Source organism: Staurois parvus, unplaced genomic scaffold (assembly GCF_062004578.1).
Source record: "Staurois parvus isolate SC_StPar_1 unplaced genomic scaffold, SC_StPar_1.0 ptg000058l, whole genome shotgun sequence".
NCBI lineage: Eukaryota > Metazoa > Chordata > Amphibia > Anura > Ranidae > Staurois > Staurois parvus.
The window spans coordinates 15,333,623-15,358,319 of NW_028317854.1; the positions used below are offsets into that span (position 1 = coordinate 15,333,623).

Below are 24,697 nucleotides of genomic sequence, written 5' to 3' on the forward strand. Positions count from 1 at the left end.
CTGCTAAAACCAATGGTCACTACTCCATACTCTTACTACTTGACCTGTCTTTTGATACTGTTGACCATCCCCTCCTCAAAACTCTCCACTCTTTGGCCTCCGAGACTCTGCTCTCTCCTGGTTTTCCTCCTACCTAGCGCAGTGCTCCTTCAGCGTTACCTATAACTCTGTCTCCTCCTCTCCACTGCTCCTTCTGTAGGGATCCCTCGAGGTTCCGTTCTGGGACCCCTTCTCTTCTCCATCTACACCTCCTCCCTTGGTCACCTGATAAACTCCCATGGCTTTACGTACCATCTCTATGCTGATGACACACAAATATATCTTTCTACTCCTCACCTCACCCCTTCAGTCTCCTCTCACATTACTAACCTACTAAGTGACATATTGGCATGGATGTCACTCCACTTCCTCATACTCAATCTTTCCAAAACTTAGCACGTAGTATTCCCCCCAGCCCGTGCCCCCTCCCCTGACTTCTCCATCACGATCAATAACACAATCCTGGACACCGATCTGTTCTTTCAGCCCCAAATCCAATCACTGTCCAAATCTTGTAGACTTCACCTCCGCAACATCTCCAAGACACGTCCGTTCTTAACCTCGGAAACCACTAAGCAATTTATTCACTCCCTTGTTATCTCTCGCCTTGACTATTGTAACTCCCTCCTCATTGGCCTACCTAATCGCAGGCTATCCCCTCTTCAGTCTATCATGAATGCTGCTGCCAGACTTATCCACCTTACTAACCGTTCTGTATCTGCCACCTCTCTCTGCCAATCCCTTCACTGGCTTCCATTGCCCAAGGGATAAAATTCAAAACATTAACAATCACATATAAAAACATTTATAACTCTGCCGCAAATTACATCACTGATCTTGTCTCCAAATATCACCCAAACCGTACTCTCCACTCCTCGCAAGACCTCCTGCTCTCTAGCTCCCTTGTCTCCTCCTCCCATGCCCGTCTCCAGAGCCTCCCCCATCCTCTGGAACTCTCTACCCCAATCTATTCGACTATCGCCTACTCTGCCCATTTTTAGATGATCTGTGAAAACCTATCTCTTCAGGAAAGCCTATCCTGCCCTCAGCTAATAATGGAATCTTCTACTCCTCCTATCAGTCCATCCCCCAGTTATTACCTTGTGTACCACTAGCCCCTCCCTCCTAGATTGTAAGCTCCAAGGAGAAGGGCCCTCCTAACCCTCTTGTATTGAACTGTATTGTTGCTGTATTGTCTCTTGTTGTATTGTAAAGTGCTGAGCAAACTGTTGGTGCTATATAAATCCTGTATAATAATAATGAGGTGACAACCCTACCCCCCGGCCCATTCCGCCCCTGCACTGTTAGCCAAAGTAGGTGGCCACAAGGCCCCTGTGAGCATGAGTCCTTAGGTGACTGCCTAATTAAAAAGCTGCCTCTGAACAAGGATCATTCTTCCTACTGACCCTCACACTATTGTATCATGAGTTGTAGATACACCGACCCTCACACTATTGTATCATGAGTTGTAGATACACTGACCCTCACACTATTGTATCATGAGTTGTAGATACACCGACCCTCACACTATTGTATCATGAGTTGTAGATACACCGACCCTCACACTATTGTATCATGAGTTGTAGATACACCGACCCTCACACTATTGTATCATGAGTTGTAGATACACCGACCCTCACACTATTGTATCATGAGTTGTAGATACACCGACCCTCACACTATTGTATCATGAGTTGTAGATACACCGACCCTCACACTATTGTATCATGAGTTGTAGATACACCGACCCTCACACTATTGTATCATGAGTTGTAGATACACCGACCCTCACACTATTGTATCATGAGTTGTAGATACACCGACCCTCACACTATTGTATCATGAGTTGTAGATACACCGACCCTCACACTATTGTATCATGAGTTGTAGATACACCGACCCTCACACTATTGTATCATGAGTTGTAGATACACCGACCCTCACACTATTGTATCATGAGTTGTAGATACACCGACCCTCACACTATTGTATCATGAGTTGTAGATACACCGACCCTCACACTATTGTATCATGAGTTGTAGATACACCGACCCTCACACTATTGTATCATGAGTTGTAGATACAGTCTTTTTTAGCAGAGGTTCCCTGAGAGCAGTTACTTCAAGGGTTCCTCTGTGTGGAAAAGGTTGAGAAAGGCTGATGTACAGCAATGAGTTGACTGGTTTCACTTTCACAGCCTACAGAGCACAAAGTAATATCCTCATACTGCTGGAACAGGAAGTGCCCTCACTCCTGGGCGTGTCCCTCCCACGCCTACCCTAACATTCCCGTACAGGAGAAAGGTGAGCGCCCTCAGGTCTGGGCGTGTCCTCCCTTCAGGATGCCCTATTGCTCCTTGTGCGGGAGCGGAGTAATCGCTTTGAGGTGGGCGTGTCCTTTCACTCAGTCCTGGGCGTGGCCATCCTATCACTTGTGTACAGGAGAGTGCCCTCATTCCTGGGCGTGTCCTCCACTTGGGCTACTGCATTGCTGCTCTGCATGAGTTCTGGGCGTGTCCTCCCACTGAGTTATATGCGTCAGAAAAACGCCCGCAGTTCTAGACGTGGCCTTCCCTTATCACACCTGTAGAGGAGAAAGTGGAGCACCCTTATTCCTAGGCGTGTCCTTCCCTCAGGCTACCCTATGCATGAGTCCTGGGCGTGTCGTCAACCTTAGTCCTGGGCGTGGCCGCCCTATCACCTGTGTACAGGAGAGGGGTGAGCGCCCTCGGGCAGCTGTCACGCAGTGATGATGTCATCCTTGGCAGGGCACTCAGGAATTACTTGGACTGTGTTATCATGCCCGCAGGACGTAGCAGAGAGCTCGGGCGGCATTAAGGATGGGAAGCAGTGCCGGCCTGTGTCTAGCAGGGAGCTCGGACTAGCAGAGCGGACAGGCAGGTCTGAGAGGTCAGTACGGAGTGTCCCCGCTGACTTGGCCGCCTGTCACATGCTTTGTCCCCGGAGCGCTGTGTGGTGAGCAGACATTCACGATGATCCGGATCTCGCTGCTCCTCCTGCTCTGCTCCGGCTCGTTAAGCGCCAGTCAGCAGCAGCCGGAGACCCCAGACTGGAGGATGACCCTGAAGAGGATCCGGAATGGAGTCCACAAGATTGACATGTACCTGAACGCAGCTCTGGACCTGCTGGGGGGCGAGGACGGACTGTGCCGCTTTAAATGCAGAGATGGTAATGACAGCCGACACCAGTGTGACACCAGTGAGGTCCTTCCCATATGGCAGCTGGGCTCTGCGCAGGACAGGAGTACAGGGGCTTGTTAGCAATCCCAGTCTGCCGGAGCACCTTGGGGAACAATCCTCAAATTAGTGACAACCTTAAAGCAGAACTGACATTTGCCAGTTTTATCAGCTTTGCAATTGATTTTGTGGGAACAGAAATCATTCCATCTGTGGCCAGCTGTAGTGTAAGGAAACCCATTTGGTCAGTTTTATGCAATTGAATGGGTTTATCACTACTCTTCTTAAAGAAAACTAATGCAGCCACCACACCTAAGAAGTGAAATGTATTACATTTTGTCTTTCAGCAACTAACCATGGTGGCCATTTGGTTAACCTTGTGTCTGTGGGTGGTGGAAGATTCCATGGTTCAAAAGTGCTCAGGGAGATGGTATCCTGTTGGAATGACAGATTTGTTTCCTCCAAGATAACTGACCCCAGAGGTGTCTGACAGTGACTTCACGTCTGGCCACCATAGCAAATGTGTACTCTGATCTGATTATGCAGCTCATTAAACCTTGCAGTAGATGGATCCTACAGTGGGTATAGAAAAGAATAACCCCCTTTAAAATCACATTTTGATGCTTTGCAGCTTGAAATTAAGACAGTTTTTCTTTTATCCAGCTGTATTTTCTTAGTGCAACTTAAAACATCCAAGTGAAAGATGACATCAACGTGTCAGAGAAAATTCAAAAACAGAATCACAGAGTTGGAAAAAGGATCACCTCCTTGTCAGTGTTTTGTTGAACCACTTTTTTGCTTTAATGCCAGCCTTTAGTCTGTTGGGGTATGTTTCTACTAACTTTGCACATCTAGACTTTGCAATATTTGCCCACTCTTTGCAGAACTGCTCAAGTTCAATTAATTTTGATGGTGACCATTTGTGGACTGCAGTCTGTAAGTCATTCCACAGATTTTTAGTGGGGTTTAAGTCTGGGTTCTGACTAGGCCATGCAAGGACATTCACCTTTTTCTTCAACCACTGTGTGGACATTTCTGCTGTGTGCTTTGGGTCAGTGTCATGTTGGAATGTAAACCTTCTTCCCATTGACAACTGTCTGGCAGAGGGCACCAGAATATCCTCAAGAATTTGATGGTATTTTTCTCCATCCAGTTTTTCTTCTATCATGACAAGTGGTCTAATCCCTGCTGCAGAGAAACACCCCATTACAGGATTTTCCCCCCTCCATACTTTAATGTAGAAATGGTGTTCTTTGGATGGTGAGCTGTGTCACGGTCGCCCGATCGCCACCCTCAACATGCGACAATTGCACGACCGCAACCAACAATACGTCATGCCTGCGGCGTCAGACCCCAGACCTTCTCACCAAACTTGTGACCGAAGGACCGGCCGATCTAAAACTGTGATGTGACGTGCGTAACAAGGCCACACCCAGCTGCACCCTACACAGCGATTTTCCAGCTAGTGGACTACAATTGGTGCCTGCAGTCTGAATGCGCTTGTTACTGGGTCCAAAAGGAAACCCTCTTTATCCAATATACACTGTAATGGTTGAAAAGTCGCCTGTCCAATACAGTCACCGCAGGCCGATTGGGCAGAGGATTAAACAAACACAGTAGCGTCTCTTCAAAAGGCAGGAATTCGTAAATTGCAATTAAGTGCTTTAGAAACAGTTTAACACTTTCAGAAAGAAAGATTTATTGCTAAGAGTCAAACAGGTGCAATAAAATATTTACAGAAAAAGATGTAACTCATATATATATATAAACAGCACAGCAAAGAGATAACAGGGAGAAGTTAAAAGGTTAAGTTACTTGCCATGTTAAGCCTTAAGGTAAGCAGATCCAAGTTGCAGAGCGAAGGGTCTTTGATGTCCTGCTGTTACGATGTTAAAATTGGGATATGTGTTTAGCTTATTCTCAGGCCTACAGCCTGTGCTTTTTAAAGTCCCCCAACAAGGGGGGTGGCTCTGAGTAACTGACCAATACCCTGTTTAGGGAGGGATGTCGGGCTGACTCTGAATTAAAACTAACAGCTTCATAATCCATGATACCATGATATGAAACATAGGTGACAACTGGATCTTTTAAAAATGTTATCCACTTTGTGCTTCTGGGGAATGCCTTGAATTCTTGAGAAGGCCCTGTTATCTTTTCCCGAGGTGCGAAGCTACACAGGTTTTGGGACAGATAGTCTGCTGTCTCTATGGGGGGGGGGGGCTTTGTAGTTTTGGGCCCCCTGCTGTTCCAGCCTGCCAGCAACATTTAACACTTACACATCTGTCCCTGTGCCTCTCAGGAAGGGAGGGGGTAGGGAATGAAGGATTGAGGGAGAAATGTATGCTTTTATCAAATTGGATGTGCCTTGACAAAATGGTGGCACTGCGTCCATATCTGAGCGCAAGATTGCTACAAGCTGTACTGGATTTCCATCCATATCATTTATTGTTGATGCCAAATAATTCACTTTTAGTCTCATCTGACCAGAACACCTTTTCCATGTGGCCTCAGAATCTTCAAGGTGTGTTTTGGCAAAGCCCAGTCGTGAGTGCAGGTGGCCTTTCTTGAGCGACTTTTGAAACCTTCCCATATAAGCCTCAGTTGTGGAGAATTTGTGATATTGTTGTCACATGCACACAATGACCACTCTGTCATAAATGTTTGCAACTGTTTCAGAGTTGCTGTAGGCCTCTTGGTAGCCTCTCTGAACAGTTTACACCTGGCTCTTTCATCCAGTTTGGAGTGATGTTCTGATTCAGGGAGGGTCTGTGTTGTACCCAATATCTTCCACGTGTTAATAATGGACTTCACTGTGCTTCTAGGCATTGATGGTGTTTAAAAATGTTTTTGTGTCCATCTCCTGACTTGTGCCTGTACACAACTTTATCTTGGAGATCTTTTGACAGTACAGTGCCTTGCCACCCATTGTTGATTGTTTACTTCAGTTGCACTACCGGGACAGAAATGCTCCAGGAAAGCTCTTTTCATGCTGAGCTAATCAAAATAACCACAGCTGATCACAGTTGAAAGTCAAATGGCTTTGTGTGCCATTGAGAAGGTGATTAGCTACACCTGATTGAGTTTACAAGTCATTTTTTTCTCTGACATGTTAGTGTTCTATATTTCACTTGGATGTTATAAGCTGCACTGAGTAAATACAGCTGGATAAAATTACCGGAATGTCTGTCTTCATTTCAGGCTGCAAAGCAACAAATGTGATTATTTTAAAGAGGGGTGATTCATTTCTATACAAACTGTACCTGTATGCCTGAAGTGTCTATTACCTATAACTAGCCTTAAAATGATTTCTGGACTGGATGTGAGGTTGTAGAATGATGTATATATAATTTTTGACTTTTTAATTTGCCCTTTTGAAAAAGCGATGAGCTGTTTGCTCAGTGGATTTGCTGTTTGCCACGACAAAGTAAAACATTTCTCAACAGGACTTGCATAGTGTTTTAGATAAAGAAAATGTTATACTGCAGATAAGCAGTAAAGAACGGCATGTGCCTGTTTACATTCAGGTTGGAGCTGGCTGTAAAAGAAAAGAGATTTTCATGTGATTTATACTAAATTTGATACCATTGTGCAGGCTCTGATACCCATATTATAGACTAAAGCAGCCTTATCCATTAATTGAACGATGTATGAGATTAAAAAAAAAAATCCTAGTGTCTGTATCCAGTTAGCTACTTGTGTGATTATTGTGGTTGGCTGTCAGAGATCACACACTGGCTTCCAACTGTGGCTTCTAAACCGTGGCCAGGAGCTGTTGTCGACAACGTGGTCACTGTGTGGGGGAATTGTGCAAGCTCGTTCTCCAAACACAACTAATTTACAGATCTGGAAATTTATGTATTTATTTTTGTTTACTTTTTAAGTGGGGATCACTGCTACTTACTGAAATGTCAATGTGCTATCTTCCACAAGGTAGTATTTTGCTGATGGGTGTTCTGTTCATGTGCAAATATAACACTGGTGTTCTGGAATTGGCAGAGACCCACAGCTTGTCTGTGCACAGGCTGTGGGGCTCTACAAGGTTCCAGGTACTAGAAGCCAGTGACATGTCTGCATATGCGAGGGATGTTTGATAGTGGCACCGCAGAAGAGGGAGGCAGGAGGAGACTTTCCCCAGGGTAAAGTTCATCTTGTATGTCCATAGACAAATTTGATTGTAAAATGACCACTGCTGTCAGTACATTTGCTCCAGTGTTTGGCTTGGTTAAAGGAGCTGCCTATGTTTGGCAAAGCAACATTTTTATTTTAACCCACAAGTCCCTGCAACACCCCCCCCCCTTCCTTTTGTTTGCTTTTCTGGCAGTATATATTGTCATATCTTTCATTGCCCTCTCCACTTAATCTAGCTGCTGGAAGTGGGAGAAGCCTCCTGAAGATAGGAAATAGCTTTGTGTAAGCTATGACTTGTGCTGCTTGCAGTCTTTGCAGGGAAACTTTAATATAGGCCATACATGGTTCGAATTCCGAACGATTTTTCGTCTGAAAATGTCTTTTGCTCGGTAATCCGACGGTGCCATCATTGATTTCGAATATTGGCCGACCAAATCCTAAAGTTCACCCCATATAACATGCAAAACTTCTGTTCCTTCCAGGTCACGGCTCATGCGCATATTATTTTCGGAAAAATGATTGTACTATTTGACCATCATTTAGTCAAAAATCAGTCATTTTCGGGAATTTTCCAACATGCCCGATTCCCGAAAAGGGGAGGAACCACGAAAATTGGCCGGTGTCATTGACCGACTAACAGAGCAAAAATCGGCCGATTATTCTTAGGTCTGATTTCGGACGAAAAATCGGTCGAGTTTCAACCCATGTATGGCTGGACTAAGTCATAGCTTACACAGGGCTATAGAACCCCTCTAACAGCCATGGTGTGCTTGGCCCACTATCAAATTCTTCCCCATACCAATACCAAGTATTTTCTTTCGATCAGTGAACGCATGGAAATAAATGCCAGGGAAAAACACGAGATTCTATCTTTTCTTCGTTTCACTTTAAACTGAAAATATTCTAGTAATAAAGTAATTCTAAGTTGGACTTTGAGGCATTGTTTTTATTGCTCCTAATATATACAATCCCTATTCAGCTTTGTGTACAACTTAAACTAATATTAAGTACAGCACAAACTGTTGGCACTATATAAATCCTGTCTAATAATTAGCATTGCTGTCATCCGGATTTAAGATAACAGTGGTAGGGTAGTCAGACTCATTTCATGTGTTTTAATGCTTGTAGTGTTTTTAAAGTGACGTAACATGAAGAAATGTGCATGTATTGGAGGGCTGTGCTGAATTATTATTATACAGCATTTATAAAGCGCCAATAGTTCGCTCAGCGCTGTACATTACAGAGGGGAACAGAACATGTGACAGAACAATACCAATACAATGCAAAACATGAGGGGATTGAGGGCCCTGCTCTTTCGAGCTTACAATCTAGGAGGGAGGGGATGGTGGCACAGGAGGAGATAGCTGTGGGGGATGGAGTGGTAGGAAGAGTGGAGGAGGTCGGCAACTTAGCAGGGGGCGGGGTAGGCTTCCCTGAAGAGATGGGTTTTCAGGGTGCGCCTAAAGGAGAGGAGAGTAGGTGATAATCTGATGGGTTGGTACAGGGAGTTCCAGAGGATGGGTGACACCCTGGAGAAGTCCTGGAGGCGGGCATGGGAGGAGGAGACCAGGGAACTAGAGAGGAGGTCTTGTGAGGAGCGGAGTGTGCGTGCTGGGCGGTACTTGGATATTAGGTCAGTGATGTAGTTCGGGGCAGTATGGTGGACAGCTTTGTACGTCAGCGTTAGGATTTTGAATTTGATCCGTTGCGCAATCGGAAGCCAGTGGAGGGATTGGCAGAGGGGGGTGGCGGAAACAGGTGAATGAGTCTGGCAGCCGTATTCAGGATGGACTGAAGCGGGGATAGCCAGCGGCAAGGCAGGCCAGTAAGGAGGGAGTCGCAGTAGTCGAGTCGTGATATGATGAGGGAGTGGATGAGCTGTTTAGTGGTTTCTGGGGTTAGGAACGTGCGGATTTTGGAGATGTTGCGGAGGTGGAGTCTGCACGAGTTTGTTAAAGAGTGGACTTGGGGCTGGAAGGATAGGTTGGAGTCCAAAATGACACCAAGTATTCTGGCCTGCGGGGCGGGTTTGATGGTGGTGTTGTTGGACATGATGGAGAAGTCAATGGGGGGTGGTGTCCGGGCTGGAGGGAAGACAAGAAGTTTATTCTTATTTCTTGGGACAAAACCCAGGTTTCCTGTAACATGCCCTAGCATATGTTTATTATGTCTCTTGCCTCTGGCTTGTAGTTCCATGTGGCATCTTTGCCATCTCCAGTTGTAGTCCTCCTCCTGTCTCACATGTCAGTGCTGAGGTGTAGAGGCTTCTTGCCCAGGCACTGAACATTGCTTTTTGTGTGTGTGTGTGTGTGTGTGTGTGTGTGTGTGTGTGTGTGTGTGTGTGTGTGTGTGTGTGTGTGTGTGTGTGTGTGTGTGTGTGTGTGTTTTCAAACTAAAAGTTAATATCTATGAGAAGGGTTTATATTCTACACTTCTTGTAGAGGTTCATTTTATTTGCTTAGTTTGTGTACATTTTCTTCTTTTATGTTTGAAGATATTGTCCATGTGAGAGTTTTGTAATCCCAATTGCACACCTGCTTATTGCATATTGTGTAACTTGATTTTGAAACAAGTTACACATTATCCTACTATGTCCTATCCTATGTCAGAAATAAGACCTGGACTTCTAATGTAAAATGCTGAATTGTGCAATTCTATATATCTTTGTCGCAATAGAAATATATGTGTAAGTATGTTCTCATTGTTGAGGATGTTTAAGGTCATATGAGCAGCTCCTAGTATAGTTGGTGATTGCCTGGGTTCATAGAGTTGTCTTCAACTGAGTAGATCGAGCAGAATTAAAGTGAGTGATCTAGAACATATGCAAGGTTGGGGGAGCTATAGAGAAAATGTTCCAGCTCCTTATTGCAGCTCCGTGATACTGTGTTTTTATGGGTACAGTTCTGCCATCATCCTCATCCTTAAAGCGTTACTAAAGGGTTTTTTTTTGTTTTGTTTTTTTGACATCACAAACATGGTATACTTACCTGCTCTGTGCAATCGGATTGCATAGAGCAGCCCCGAACCTGCTCTTTTTGGGTCCCTTGCCGTTGCTGTCCACTCCTTTCTTCTCTTCAGTGTCTGCCCCCATAGCAAGGGCTTGTTGCAGGCTCGCTCTGTCTATAGCGACAGCCAGAGCCCAACTTGACCCTCTTCCTCCTCAATGGATTTGATTGACAGCAGCAAGAGCCAATGGCTCTCGCTGCTACCGAGTCTCCTGTGAGAGAGGAAGAGAGCGCTCTCGGGCACAGTTTGGGCTTGGGTAAGTGTAAGTGGGGGCTGGGGAGGAGCTAATCTAAGGAGCTAAATGAAGGGAAATTTCACCAACAGGACACCAATGTCATGAAACGGTCATTAAAAGGTTACTTTCCCCTTTTCTATGCAATACTACACAAGAAGACTGATTATACATTTGTTTTGTATGTCTATTGACACAAACACTGCTCATTGGTTTCTGTGCAGAAGCGAGCCTGATTTTACAGCTTTAGTAAATAAACCCCACACTGTGGCATGACCCTACCCCACCTCCCGTTCCCACCTCCATAGGCTATAGCTGGTGCCACTGATCGAGAGAAATTTTTAAAACAGGCTGGTTTTGGACAAGTCGATCGATAGCCTGCTCATACATGGATCGAAATTTGACCAGTCCCTGCTGTACCATCTGGATTTCAATCCATGTATGGCCGGCTTAAGAGGGGAACCAAAACCTTTTGTTTATGTACAGAATGGGAAGTGATCCAAAGGTCTCTTAAATATTTTTTTTTTTTTTTTTGCTGATATGTTATCACTCCACTGATACATTATCAGCACAAGTGAGATCACTGACTTTCTATCAGATAGTAGGGGCTTGTGCAATAACATTTTGATGGTGTGATAAATGCTATAGAACTTGAATAAAGTGAAAGGTTCTGGAAACCTGGTCTCCAATGCTTTGCAAATGCTCTCTGCCATAATATGTTAACTTTTTTTTTTTTTTTTTTTTTTTTTTTTTTTTGGATGATTTTCAACTTGCAATGCTTTTCAAGACAACACCAATAGATGTTACTTATCCATTGTTTGTTTATATATAGATGTCAAGCCCCTGCTCTCCCCCCCCCCCCTTTAAAAAAAAAAAAAAAAAAAAAAACCTAAAAAAAAAAAAAGAATGTTGCTAATGGCTGACCAGATGAAAACTAGAATCTGGTTAGATGCTTTGGGCACCATCTTCAGGTGTTTTGTTGTTTTTTTTTTTTTTTTTTGTTTTTTTTTATCCCCTTGCGATTTGTAGAATGCCTACTAGTACTTATCACCAGCAAGCTTTGCTTATACCCATCTTTTAAAAAACAAAAAACTATAGGAGGGGCAGGAACATTTATGACACTTCAGAGCCTAGCATAGAAACACTGCCTGGTCAAGGAAGGCTATGTGAGTGAGTTGGCTGACTTGCTTGTGCTTGCATCCAAAGTCTGTCCAAACATTATGTTGTTAATGAGAAGGTGTAAGGAGGTCAGATATAAGTATAAACTTGACCCTGTAGTTTGTCATTTTTGTTTCATACTGATGGAGAAATAAAGGAAATGATCTTCAGATGTTCCAGAGCCAGTTCTTTTCACATTTTTGTTCATTCAAATGCAAAATGATTGTATAGGGAATGTAGGATTTGTGCACCTTATATACACAGAAGATTGACCAGCACAGAAAGTGTAAAAGAAATAATGTGTCCTATGAGTGTACCACTAACAGATTTTTTTTCATCCATAGGTTCCAAGCCAACTCCACGCTATGGCTATAAACCTTCACCTCCGAATGGATGTGGATCCCCTGTGTTTGGTTTTCATGTAAATAAAACTTTTTTTATTATTTCATCATGTACAGATATGATATTCAGCCAGTTCTCTTGGTGGATACCTGTTGTTTGCATTTATGTCTCCCATTGCACATACACCTATGTGGAGCAGATTGAAAACGTAATTCCTTAAAGGAAACCTGTCATGAAAGAATAATGCTTTGAGTTGCTGTTGAAAAAACATTGAGGGAATGTCCACATCTACCAGTGGCCATATAGTTGTATTACTTTTTTTTTTTTTTTTTTTTTTTTTTTTTTTTTTTTTTTTTTTATGCCTTGGGTGCAGTAGGTCATTTTGTACATATTGAAATCCTATTGGATGATGAATACGATATTCAAAGCAATGTCTAACTCTGTATCCTAGGTGGAGACTTCTACATATTTAGACCATGAAAAATTTGGACAAAAGAGTTATTATCCAAAACCTTTTTAATTAAAAAAAATATATATATTCTTTTCATAGATTAGGAAACCTAAAACAAAAATCTGTTTTGGTTTTATTTTTCCCCCATCAGACTTGGTCATATCCAAAAGATACCAGGTAGGTCAGAGAAGCAGGTAGCAGGACATGTGATTTGTGTGATGAACTAATTTTATTTCAACAAACTTAATGCTGAACTCGGGACAATCAGCTAAATACATGGACGAAGTACTCATGAGAGCTGTTTTTACCTGCCAAAGGTTGTGTTTTTTTTTTTTTTTTTTTTTTTTTATTTCTGTCCATCCATTTCTAAAGTTTACACTGTTCTGCCACATAACACAGCCCACGCTGGGATGGCAGGCATCCTCCTTTCTCAGAGTATGCACAGCTTACTGTACATACTCATCACACCTTGGTCCCGGAATGAACAACCTGCTGTGTGAATGTTTTGTTTTTTGTTTTAGTAAAATAACAAACGTTATAATTTCCTGACATGATTTTGCACAGAGCAGCATCAATCCTCTTCTCGGGCCCCCCACTGGCACTCCTGGCTCCACTCCTACATCAAGTGCCCCCAGAGCAAGCATCTTGCTCTAAGGGCACTTGTGCATTCTCGCTTCCAGGTCCTGCTCTGTGTGTCCATAGGACACACAGCAAGGCTTGGCCCCACTCCTCCCCACTGGCTCTGATAGCGGCAGGAGCCAATGAGAAGCAAGAGAGCCAAAAGAGCTTTCATGCACATCGCTGCATTGAGAGCGGGCTCAGGTATTTATTTAGCGGGGAGCTGCAGTAGCTGCATAGAAAGGTTAAAAAAAAAAATATATATATATATATATATATATATATATACAGTCATGGCCGAAATTGTTGGCACCCTTGATATTTCTCCAGGAAATCATGTATTTCTCACGAAACGTATTGCATTAACACATGTTTTGCTATACACATGTTTATTCCCTTTGTGTGTATTGGGACAAAACAAAAAAAGGGAGGAAAGAAAGCAAATTCGACATAATGTCACACAAACCTCCAAAAATGGGCTGGACAAAAGTATTGGCACCCTTTCACAACTGCGGATAAATAAGAATGTTACAAGCATGTGATGCTCCTGTAAACTCACCTGGGGCAAGTAACAGGTGTGGGCAATATAGAAATCACACCTGAAAGCAGATAAAAAGGAGAGACGTTCACTTAACCTTTGCATTGTGTGTCTGTCTGTGCCACACTAAGCATGGACAACAGAAAGAGGAGACGAGAACTGTCTGAGGACCTGAGAACCAAAATTGTGGCAAAATATCAACAATCTCAAGGTTACAAGTCCATCTCCAGAGAACTAGATTTGCCTTTGTCCACAGTGCGCAACATTATCAAGAAGTTTGCAACCCATGGCACTGTAGCTAATCTCCCTGGTCGTGGACGGATGAGGAAAATTGATGAAAGATTGCAACGCAGAATAGTCCGGATGGTGGATAAGCAGCCCCAAACATGTTCCAAAGACATTCAAGCTGTCCTGCAGGCTCAGGGAGCATCAGTGTCAGCGCGAACTATCCGTCGACATTTAAATGAAATGAAACGCTATGGCAGGAGACCCAGGAGGACCCCACTGCTGACACAGAGACATAAAAAAGCAAGACTACAGTTTGCCAAAATGTACTTGAGTAAGCCAAAAGCCTTCTGGGAAAACGTCTTGTGGACAGATGAGACCAAGATAGAGCTTTTCGGTAAAGCACATCATTCTACTGTTTACCGAAAACGGAATGAGGCCTACAAAGAACAAAACACAGTACCTACGGTAAAATATGGTGGAGGTTCAATGATGTTTTGGGGTTGTTTTGCTGCCTCTGGCACTGGGTGCCTTGACTGTGTGCAAGGCATCATGAAATCTGAGGATTACCAAAGGATTTTGGGTCGCACTGTAGGGCCCAGTGTCAGAAAGCTGGGTTTGCGTCCAAGATCCTGGGTCTTCCAGCAGGACAATGACCCCAAACATACGTCAAAAAGCACTCAGAAATGGATGGCAAAGAAGCGCTGGAGAGTTCTGAAGTGGCCAGCAATGAGCCCAGATCTAAATCCCATTGAACACCTGTGGAGAGATCTTAAAATTGCTGTTGGGAAAAGGTGTCCTTCCAATAAGAGAGACCTGGAGCTGTTTGCAAAGGAAGAGTGGTCCAAAATTCCGGGTGAGAGGTGTCAGAAGCTTATTGATGGTTATAGGAAGCGACTGATTTCAGTTATGTTTTCCAAAGGGTGTGCAACCAAATATTAAGTTAAGGGTGCCAATACTTTTGTCCAGCCCATTTTTGGGGTTTTGTGTGACATTATGTCATATTTGCTTTTCTGCCTCTGTTTTATATTTGTTCCAATACATACAAAGGGAATAAACATGTGTATAGCAAAACATGTGTTAATGCAATACCTTTTTTGTGTGAAATACTTGATTTTCAGGAAAAATATCAAGGGTGCCAACAATTTCGGCCATGACTGTATATATCTCGCCTTATTTCTTTTGGATGAATACATCAGCTGCAGGGAAACCACTGACTTACTAAGTTGGCATATTTCTATGGTTTAAACCATTTTACCTCTCTACTGGGGATAAAAAGGGGGTTCTAACCCTCTGTTACTCGATCCAAAATGAAAAAGAAAGTTTTGCCTTTAGTTACATGTTAGCAATTTTTGCTGTGATATTTGGTGAAGTTATTGCTATATAATTGGACAGGTCTGTTTTTGTCTTGTTCAAGAATAGCTATAGTCTCTTGAAAGTGTAAGGCTACGTTCAGACTAGCCTTGTTAGCAAGCGGCAGACAGGCGTTTGGGAAGCGTTTTTACCGTTTCCCAAACACCTGGGAAAATTCTGCACATTGCAGCACATGGTGCTGTTCAAACGGGAGCGTTAGCATCGTGGCAAAACAGACGCCTCTGGTCGAGTCAGGAGGAGTTGAAGCCTCCTATTCAAGTCTATGGTGCCGTTCCGCAAACGCCTGGCTGGCGTTTGCAGTGCGGTTGCGGGGCGTTAACACCATTCAAACTTCATTATAGGCGTTTGTGGGGCGTTTTTAACGCTTGGCAAATGCCTAGCAACTGTGGCTAAACCGTGCATGGGGCGTTTGCGGAGCATTAAAAACGCTCCGCAAACGCCGGACCAACGCTTGCCAAAAGCTATAGGGGCGTTTTGACAAGAGTTGGAAAAACAGTCAAGTGTGAACGAGCCCTAACACTGGTATCCATCTGTCAAACCTTCAAATTGATTACGCCCCTTTCTTAACAGTTCAAGTTCCACACCTTTGTAAGAATACTTGTCTATTCCTAATCCTATTCTGTCTTGTGAATATTTGAGCCAATGGGGTGGAGATACTAAAGGCACATAGACTGAACGGTTTGCAAATGCAACTGCCACAGAGCTTAGTAAATGAGGCGAAGCTCTGCTGACTTCCATCATCCAATCATGTGCAAGCAAAAATGCAGTTTTACTTTCCTTGCATGTTATTGGGTATTCTTTGTAAAGTGAAGCTTTAATTCATTTACTAAGTTACTAAGCTCTGGAGCAACTTGTCTATTTGCCTTTAAAGTATTACTATAGGCAAAACTTTTTTTCTTCATTTTTGTATAGAGTAAGGGAGGGTTATAACCCCTGTCAGTTGTGTGTTTTGTTTTTTTTTTTTCTTTTTTTTCTCTCCTCTGTGTCCCATTGTGGAGATTTCCTTTTACCTCCTGTCCCATAGCCAAAATAGGTGAGAAGTGAGAGAAAATCCCTACAAATTAAAGGTCTCCTTTGGAGACACCCAGGTCACCAGAACTAGTGTCCCCATTGGATGATTTCCCCTCTTACTTTTCTGGGAACAACCCAAAATTTGGAGTTTTTCTTTTCTTTTATTTTCACTTTCAATGATCATGGTATACAAGCAAATTGAAATGCTGAATTTTCCTAACTGGGACACAAACGGCAATAAAAACCTGACTGGTTCAAATCTCTGTCCACTCTATCCAAAAGCTAAAAAAAAAAGTTTGACTTTAGTTATACTTTACTGTAAGTAAATCAACCCCATTGAATTTCCGTTTTTCCATATTTAGGTTTCTATGCATTACTGTTCAGAGAGCTGATCCAAAAAGGTAGAGACTACTCAAAATTAGCTATTATATTTTTACATTCCTATAAATACCGCATGTCTGGACCACTACTTAACTCATTCATTTAATTTTTTTTGTCTTCTTTAGTGAATTGATTGTAACATCCTTTTATGTGGTATTTACTGAGCATTTTTGCTTTTTGAGGTAAATACCACACAATGAAATAGTGAAATGACATTTTCAGCATTGCATGCGATTATTTGGGGGGAAAAAAAATGGATAACCAAGTAAATACCGCATGCTATCTGCTTTAGTGAATAAAGCTCATTGTTATTTTACCAGTCAGTGGTCATAATACTTTGGCTGATTGGTGTATTTACTTTTAGGTTTTTGTTTTTTTCTTTTTACATTTTCTCTGTTGCTTCCTAGTTTCTTGCCTAGGCCAAAATTAGGTCATACATGCCATGACTCTTCACGGGCATTTTTTTCTTTCATCTGGGCGGGGGGGGGCTTTATTGCCTAAACACATCCTCCTACCAGCATGCCTGAGCTAAGGGCAGATGGATTCCAAGAAGTAAAGGCTACATGAATCCTGTGCCCTTATTCAAGTTGGCCACAGCCAGAAATGATGGTTTTTTTCAAAGTGATTTCTTAACAAAAAAAAGCATGAAGACAAGGCTGAATATGTGAATTCGCTTTGAATATTAAAAATGAATTAAACCAGGTTTTATCAAGTATATTATTTCTTCTGTCTTCCCAGTTTGATGTTGGCATACCCTGCATGACAAAGTGCTGCAATCAGCATGACCGCTGCTATGACACATGTGGTAACCTGAAGAATGAGTGTGATGAACAGTTCCAGAACTGCCTCTCCAAAATATGTCGAGATGTACAGAGGACCCTGGGAATTGCAGAGACTGTGAAAGGTGAGTAGCTAGTTTTATAAAAAAAAAAAATTTTTCTCTGTACTGGAGGAAATGCCTGGAAATCCTATGATACATTCAAGGAACATCTGAATCCGTTATCTTTTGTAGGAAATTGCTTTTTCAGACCTGCTCTTATTAGCAGTGCAGCTTGGCAATTGTAGTGTGCACCTGTCTCAACACAGGAGGTCAGAAGGTACGGAAGGACCCTCTTCACATTTACTATCATAGATGGCCCTTCTCCCACTGAAGCCCTGTATGGCATGAAGCCAGAAGTCCACTAACCCCCCCCACCCGCTCAGTGTTCCTCATGAAGATGTATTCTCCCCCATATTATTATTATACAGTATTTATAAAGCGCCAATAGTTTGCTCAGCGCTGTACATTACAAAGGGGGACAGAACATGTGACAGGACAATGCCAATACAATGCAAACCATAAGAGGATTGAGGGCCCTGCTCTTTCGAGCTTACAATCTAGGAGGGAGGGGATGGTGGCACAGGAGGAGATAGCTGTGGAGGATGGAGTTGTAGGAAGAGTGGAGGAGGTCGGCAAGTTAGCAGGGGGTGGGGTAGGCTTCCCTGAAGAGATGGGTTTTCAGGGTGCGCCTAAAGGAGAGGAGAGTAGGTGATAATCTGATGGGTTGGTACAGGGAGTTCCAGAGGATGGGTGACACCCTAGAGAAGTCCTGGAGGCGAGCATGGGAGGAGGAGACCATGGAACTAGAGAGGAGGTCTTGGGAGGAGCGGAGTGTGCGTGCTGGGCAGTACTTGGATATTAGGTCAGTGATGTAGTTCGGGGCAGTATAGTGGACAGCTTTGTACGTCAGCGTTAGGATTTTGAATTTGATCCGTTGCGCAATCGGAAGCCAGTGGAGGGATTGGCAGAGGGGTGTGGCAGAGACGGAGCGGTTGGAAAGGTGAATGAGTCTGGCAGTCGTATTCAGGATGGACTGAAGTGGGGATAGCCAGCGGCGAGGCAGGCCAGTGAGGAGGGAGTTGCAGTAGTCAAGTCGTGATATGATGAGGGAGTGGATGAGCTGTTTAGTGGTTTCTGGGGTTAGGAACGTGCGGATTTTGGCGATGTTGCGGAGGTGGAGTCTGCACGAGTTTGTTAAAGATTGGACTTGGGGCTGGAAGGATAGGTTGGAGTCCAGAATGACACCAAGTACTCTGGCCTGCGGGGCGGGTTTGATGGTAGCGTTGTTGGATGTGATAGAGAAGTCAATGGGGGGTGGTGTCCGGGCTGGGGGGAAGACAAGAAACTCGGTTTTGGAGAGGTTCAGTTTAAGGAAGTGGAGCGACATCCAGTCTGATATGTTGCTCAGCAGGTGTGTGATTCGGGCGGAGACCGAGGGGGTGAGGTGGGGGGTTGAGAGATAGATTTGTGTGTCGTCGGCATAGAGGTGGTAGTTGAAGCCGTGAGAGTGTATGAGTTGGCCAAGGGAGGAGGTGTAGATGGAGAAGAGAAGGGGCCCAAGGACAGAGCCTTGAGGGACCCCAACAGAGAGGGGGAGTGAGAGGGAGGTGGTAGCATTATAGGTAACGCTGAAAGAGCGTTGTGACAGGTAGGATGAGAGCCAGGAGAGAGCAGAATCTCTGAGGCCGAGGGAGTGTAGTTTTTTTGAGGAGGAGGGGGTGGTCGACTGTGTCGAAGCCCGCAGAGAGGTCAAGGAGTAGGAGCACTGAATAGTGGCCATTAGCTTTGGCGGTTAGCAGGTCGTTGGAGAGTTTGAGTAAGGCAGTTTTGGTGGAGTGTAGGGGATGGAAGCCGGACTGTAGGGGATCGAGGAGGTTGTTGTCGTTGAGGTGAGAGCATAGGCGGGTGTAGACTAGGCGCTCGAGGAGTTTAGATGTAAATGGGAGCAGGGAGATGGGTCTGAGGTTGTTCGGGTCATTGGGGTCCAGGGAGGGCTTTTTAAGTATGGGGGTGATGTGTGCATGTTTCAGAGGGGAGGGGAAAGTGCCGGAGGAGAGGGAGAGATTGAAGATGTGGGTGAGGGAGTGTAGGATGGAGGGGGAGGGAGGTCGTAGGAGTTGTGAGGGGATAGGGTCAAGGGGGCAGGTGGTGAGGCGGGCATCAGAGAGGATCTTGGAGACTTCCTCGATTGTAGTAAGGTCAAAGGTGCGGAGTGTTGGGAGCTTCAGTATGAGGAGTGTAGGGTGGGGTGGAAGAGGAGGTCAGAGCAGTGGTGGGGCCATGGAAGAGGGGTGATGAGGGGGTAGATGAGTGAGGGGGAAGGGGGTTGGAGGGAGTTTGAGCAGCGACGAAGTCCCTGCGGGTTATGTTGAGGGGGTAGCTGTGTGAGAGGGGACGGGTTGAGAGGGCCTGTGAGTTGCGGCGATGTCCTTGCGAATTGTGTCAATCTTGTTCTTGAAGTGATTGGCAATCTCAAGGGCAGTGAGTGAGGTGCTGGGTGGAGGTGGGGGTGGCAAGAGTAGAGCGTTGAAGGTTGGAAAAGAGGGCCTTGAGGGTCAGGAGGTAGGCTTGTTTGGCTGCGTGGAGGGGGGAGGTGTAGGTGTGGAAGGCAGATTTGTAGCGGGTGAAGGCTTGTTGGGATTTTGTTTTGCGCCAAAGTCGCTCCAGGGCACGACTGTGTCGTTTGAGGGTTTTGGTGTGATCAGTCTGCCAGGGCTGATGTTGCGTGTGGTTAAAGGTGCTAGTGAGTCAAGGGCTGTTGAGAGCGCGTTGTAGGCGGTCATAACCAAGTCGGGGCAGGACAGGGGGAGGATGCTGTCATGGAGTTGATCAGCTGCAGAGTGGAGGGGGGCAGGGTTAAGGTTGCGGAGGTTACAGCTGGTAGCAGTGTGACATTTGGAGGGGTAGGCGTTGGAGGACGAGGAGATAGAGAAGGTAATCAGGTTATGGTCAGAGAGAGGGAAGGGGGTGTTAGTGAGGTTGTGGGGAGCGCAGCGGATGGAGAAGACAAGATCAAGGATATTACCGTCAGAGTGGGTGGTGGATTGTATGCACTGTGCAAGTGTATAGGAGGAGGTTAAGTGGAGGAGATGGGCTGTGTCCGGGTTGTCGATGTTGACAGGGATGTTGAAATCCCCAAGGATGATGGTGGGTAGCTCAGAGGAGAGGAAGAAGGGTAGCCAGGAGGAGAAGTCACCCAGGAAGCGGGGTATGGATCCAGGAGGCCGGTATATCACAGCAATCTTCAGGGGGGTTGGGGAGAATAGTCGGACGCAGTGGGCCTCGAAGGAGGAGAAGGATAGGGAGGGGGGGTTTGCGAGGACTCGGAAGGTGCTCTGCGGTGACGGGAGCAGACCAACCCCACCACCTTTACGACCGTTGGGCCTGGGTGAGTGGGTCCAGGTGAGACTGCCATAGGAGAGTGCAGCAGGGGAGGTAGTCAGTGGGCTGGATCCAGGTTTCCGTAATCGCAAGGAGGTTGAGGGAGCGGGAAACAAAGAGGTCGTGGCCATATCCACAATTGGGGAGGCTGCTTGTTCATGTTGCTGGGTCCCAGGGTAGTTTTACTTCCTTGTCAAGTCTCACTCAGCCTAGAGAGGAAGAGTTAGTAGGAGACTAGGCCCCAAAAATAAGTAAGGATGTAGGAATGGCACAAAGAAAACCTATTATAATAAACAAATGCCACTTTAAAAATACATGATAGTTTGTGGGGCAGAGTGCAGGGGGTCTGTAGTTTGCAAGGCAGGATGTGATTCTTCTTCTTTCCTCCATTTCACTCCTTTCACTCCATATCCAGAAAGGTGCAGAAGAGCGGCAGTGAGACACAGATCACCTTTTCTGATGTGCTAATCTCCACTGGCCCTTCTCTCTCATCCATCCCAGTTGCTTGTATGTGATGAAGCATACAAGCACCTGGGATGGCCGGGATAGGAAGGCTGGTGGGGGATCAACTCAGAAGGACATGTAGCTATGTTGCTTCTCTGTGCTGCTCTACATATGGGGGAGGGGCACTGCAGATGGAGGCTCAGCAGTGTAAGGATGCAATCGCTGGTTTGCTGATCCCCAGCCTAGATCACCAGAGCTTCCCAAATTTATATAGCAGGACCTTGTCTGTGGGAATGGTATCCACTGCTGACTTGTACTTCTTCCCATAAGTGATTTCCTTTTTCCCTAAGATGTAGCTACACCCCTTGTGGTGCTTGATACTTTTCAACCTTATCTCTGTCGTACAAGCTCAACACAGAACAGTTCCTACTGCTCCTTTTACTAATGAAAACCAGACACTGCTTCAGTACTGGTCCTTATATCCATCCTAGTACTTTTTCCTGGCATCTCCATTGTGAAGTGCTCAGGAGACCCACCTCATCTAGCACAGATCTTTGCTGAAAGAGGCCACTCCCTGTAGATGTTTTAACCTCTTCTCATTTTCCTCCCACGGGGGTTTTAGGATTGCTGATTCTAGTATGGTCTCTCAGCCCCTTTTGGGTGCTTTTCTTTCTGTTAGGGGGTTTGTTCTCCCTGCGCAAGACACCAATATGGTCCCTTTAGACCAGGCATGTCCAAAGTCCGGCCCGCGGGCCATTTACGGCCCGGGGGTCGGTTTAATACGGCCCTCCAACAGCCCTCCCTGCTCTGTGTAATACGGCCCTCCCTTCTATGGCAGACAGTCTTCTGTTTGAGAGCAGAGAGCAGTGCGCATGCCTGACTGCGGCGCGTTCTCCCTGGTCTGTGTAAATGCGGCTGTCGCATGGCCCTCCCTTCTGTGGCAGACAGTATTCTGCTTGAGAGCAGTGCGCATGCGTGACTGCGCCACGCTGGGAGCGACAGAGGGCCGGGCTTCCAGCGTGAAGTGTGTTTCTCTTCTCCTCCCGGCTGCCGAGCAGAGACTTCAGCTCCAGCTACCTTTTTTCACCCTTCACATTAGTGCAGGTAAGTTTTTTTTAAATTTATTTTCAATACATTGTGAAAACTCAGCTGTCAGTTGATCTTAAGGTTATGAAATGAAAAGTATGTCGTTTGCAATTAACTTGGCATAAAGTAATTTATTTGCATTTAATTGTAATGGTTCAAAGAATGTTCGGAAAAATGTTCGGCCCTCCACCATGTTCACTTCATCCAATCTGGCCCTCTTTGAAAAAAGTTTGGACACCCCTGCTTTAGACCAAGACAATGGTTGTGGTGGTTGGTTGTGGCAGAGGATGGTGGCGTCTAGGGCAGCACAAGAACTAAATACACCACTGGTTTGACATTGAGTTGAATCCAACAGGTCCTTCCACTACTGACTGCCTGCAAAAATTACAGGCATGTGAAATCATAAGACCTGTCACTCTGGAAAAGAAGAGGGCTCAGCTGTGACTGGTCTTTTAAAGGAAACCTACAGGTGAAACTCAAATTAACTTTTGCACGATATTCTAATTTTTTTATTTCAGTAATGCAACTTAAAAGGTGAAACTAATATATGAGATAGACTCATTACATGCAAAGCAAGATAGTTCAAGCCGTGATTTGTCATAATTGTGATGATTATGGCTTACAGCTCATGAAAACCCCAAATCCGCAATCTCAGAAAATTAGAATATTGTGAAAAGGTGCAATATTCTAGGCTCAAAGTGTCCCACTCTAATCAGCTAATTAAGCCATAACACCTGCAAAGGGTTCCTGAGCCTTTAAATGGTCTCCCAGTCTAATTCAGTAGGAATCACAATCATGGGAAAGACTGACCTGACAGTTGTGCAGAAAACCATCATTGACACACTCCATAAGGAGGGAAAGCCTCAAAAGGTAATTGCAAAAGAAGTTGGATGTTCCCAAAGTGCTATATCAAAGCACATTAATAGAAAGTTGTGTGGAAGAAAAAGGTTCACAAGCAGGGATGATCGCAGCCTGGAGAGAATTGTCAGGAAAAGACCATTCAAAAGTGTTGGGGACTTTCACAAGGAGTGGACTGAGGCTGGAGTCAGTGCATCAAGAGCCACCACACACAGACGGATCCTGGACATGGGCTTCAAATGTCGTATTCCTCTTGTCAAGCCGCTCCTGAACAACAAACAACGTCAGAAGCGTCTTACCTGGGCTAAAGAAAAACAGACCTGGTCTGTTGCTAAGTAGTCCAAAGTCCTCTTTTCTGATGAGAGCAACTTTTGCATCTCATTTGGAAACCAAGGACCCAGAGTATGGAGGAAGAATGGAGAGGCACACACTACAAGATGCTTGAAGTCCAGTGTGAAGTTTCCACAGTCTGTGTTGATTTGGGGAGCCATGTCATCTGCTGGTGTTGGTCCATTGTGCTTCATTTAGTCCAGGGTCAATGCAGCCGTCTACCAGGAGAATTTGGAGCACTTCATGCTTCCTTCTGCAGACTAGCTTTATGGGGATGCTGACTTCATTTTCCAGCAGGACTTGGCACCTGCCCACACTGTCAAAAGCACCAAAATCTGGTTCAATGGCCTTGGGATTACTGTGCTTGATTGGTCAGCAAATTCACCAGACCTGAACCCCATAGAGAATCTATCGGGCATTGCCAAGAGAAAGATGAGACATGAGACCGAACAATGCAGAAGAGCTGAAGGCCGCTATTGAAGCATCCTGGTCTTCCATAACACCTCAGCAGTGCCACAGGCTGATAGCTTCCATGCGACGCCGCATTGAGGCAGTAATTGCTGCAAAAGGGGCACAAACCAAGTACTGAGTACATATGCATGCTTATACTTTTCAGAGGTCCGATATTGTTCTATGTACAATCCTTGTTTTATTAATTGTGTGTAATCTAATTTTCTGAGATTGTGGTTTTGGGGTTTTCATGAGCTGTGAGCCATAATCATCACAATTATGACATCACGGCTTGAACTATCTTGCTTTGCATGTAATGAGTCTATCTCATATATTAGTCTCACCTTTTTAAGTTGCATTACTGAAATAAATTAACATTTGCACGATATTTAAATTTTTGGAGTTTCACCTGTATGTAATGAGGCAAAATGCAGGAATTCATTTACTGCTAGATTTTAAAACCGATCTATGAGAAATACACAAAAGATGGCAAGATTTACATTATTATGAACTTGTCTGTTGTATTTGTACAATAGTTGTTTAGCCTCTGGACTTCTGCTTTCGTATATAGCCATCTGTGAGGAGTTAAAAAACTATAAAATGGTGCAGCGCTACTAATAAATAACATA

General features: G+C 44.7%; 1 protein-coding gene across 1 annotated transcript in view; it reads left to right on the forward strand.

Annotated features, from left to right (window-relative positions):
* The first annotated feature begins 2,578 nt into the window (after positions 1-2,578).
* PLA2G12A (phospholipase A2 group XIIA) overlaps positions 2,579-24,697 on the forward strand; it is a 31,153-nt gene continuing 9,034 nt past the window's right edge. The window contains exons 1-3 of the mRNA XM_089668517.1: positions 2,579-3,227; positions 12,104-12,180; positions 17,438-17,603. Of these exons, the coding sequence (XP_089524643.1) occupies positions 3,032-3,227; positions 12,104-12,180; positions 17,438-17,603 (439 nt within the window). The 5' untranslated portion in view covers positions 2,579-3,031. The remainder of the gene's footprint in view (positions 3,228-12,103; positions 12,181-17,437; positions 17,604-24,697) is intronic.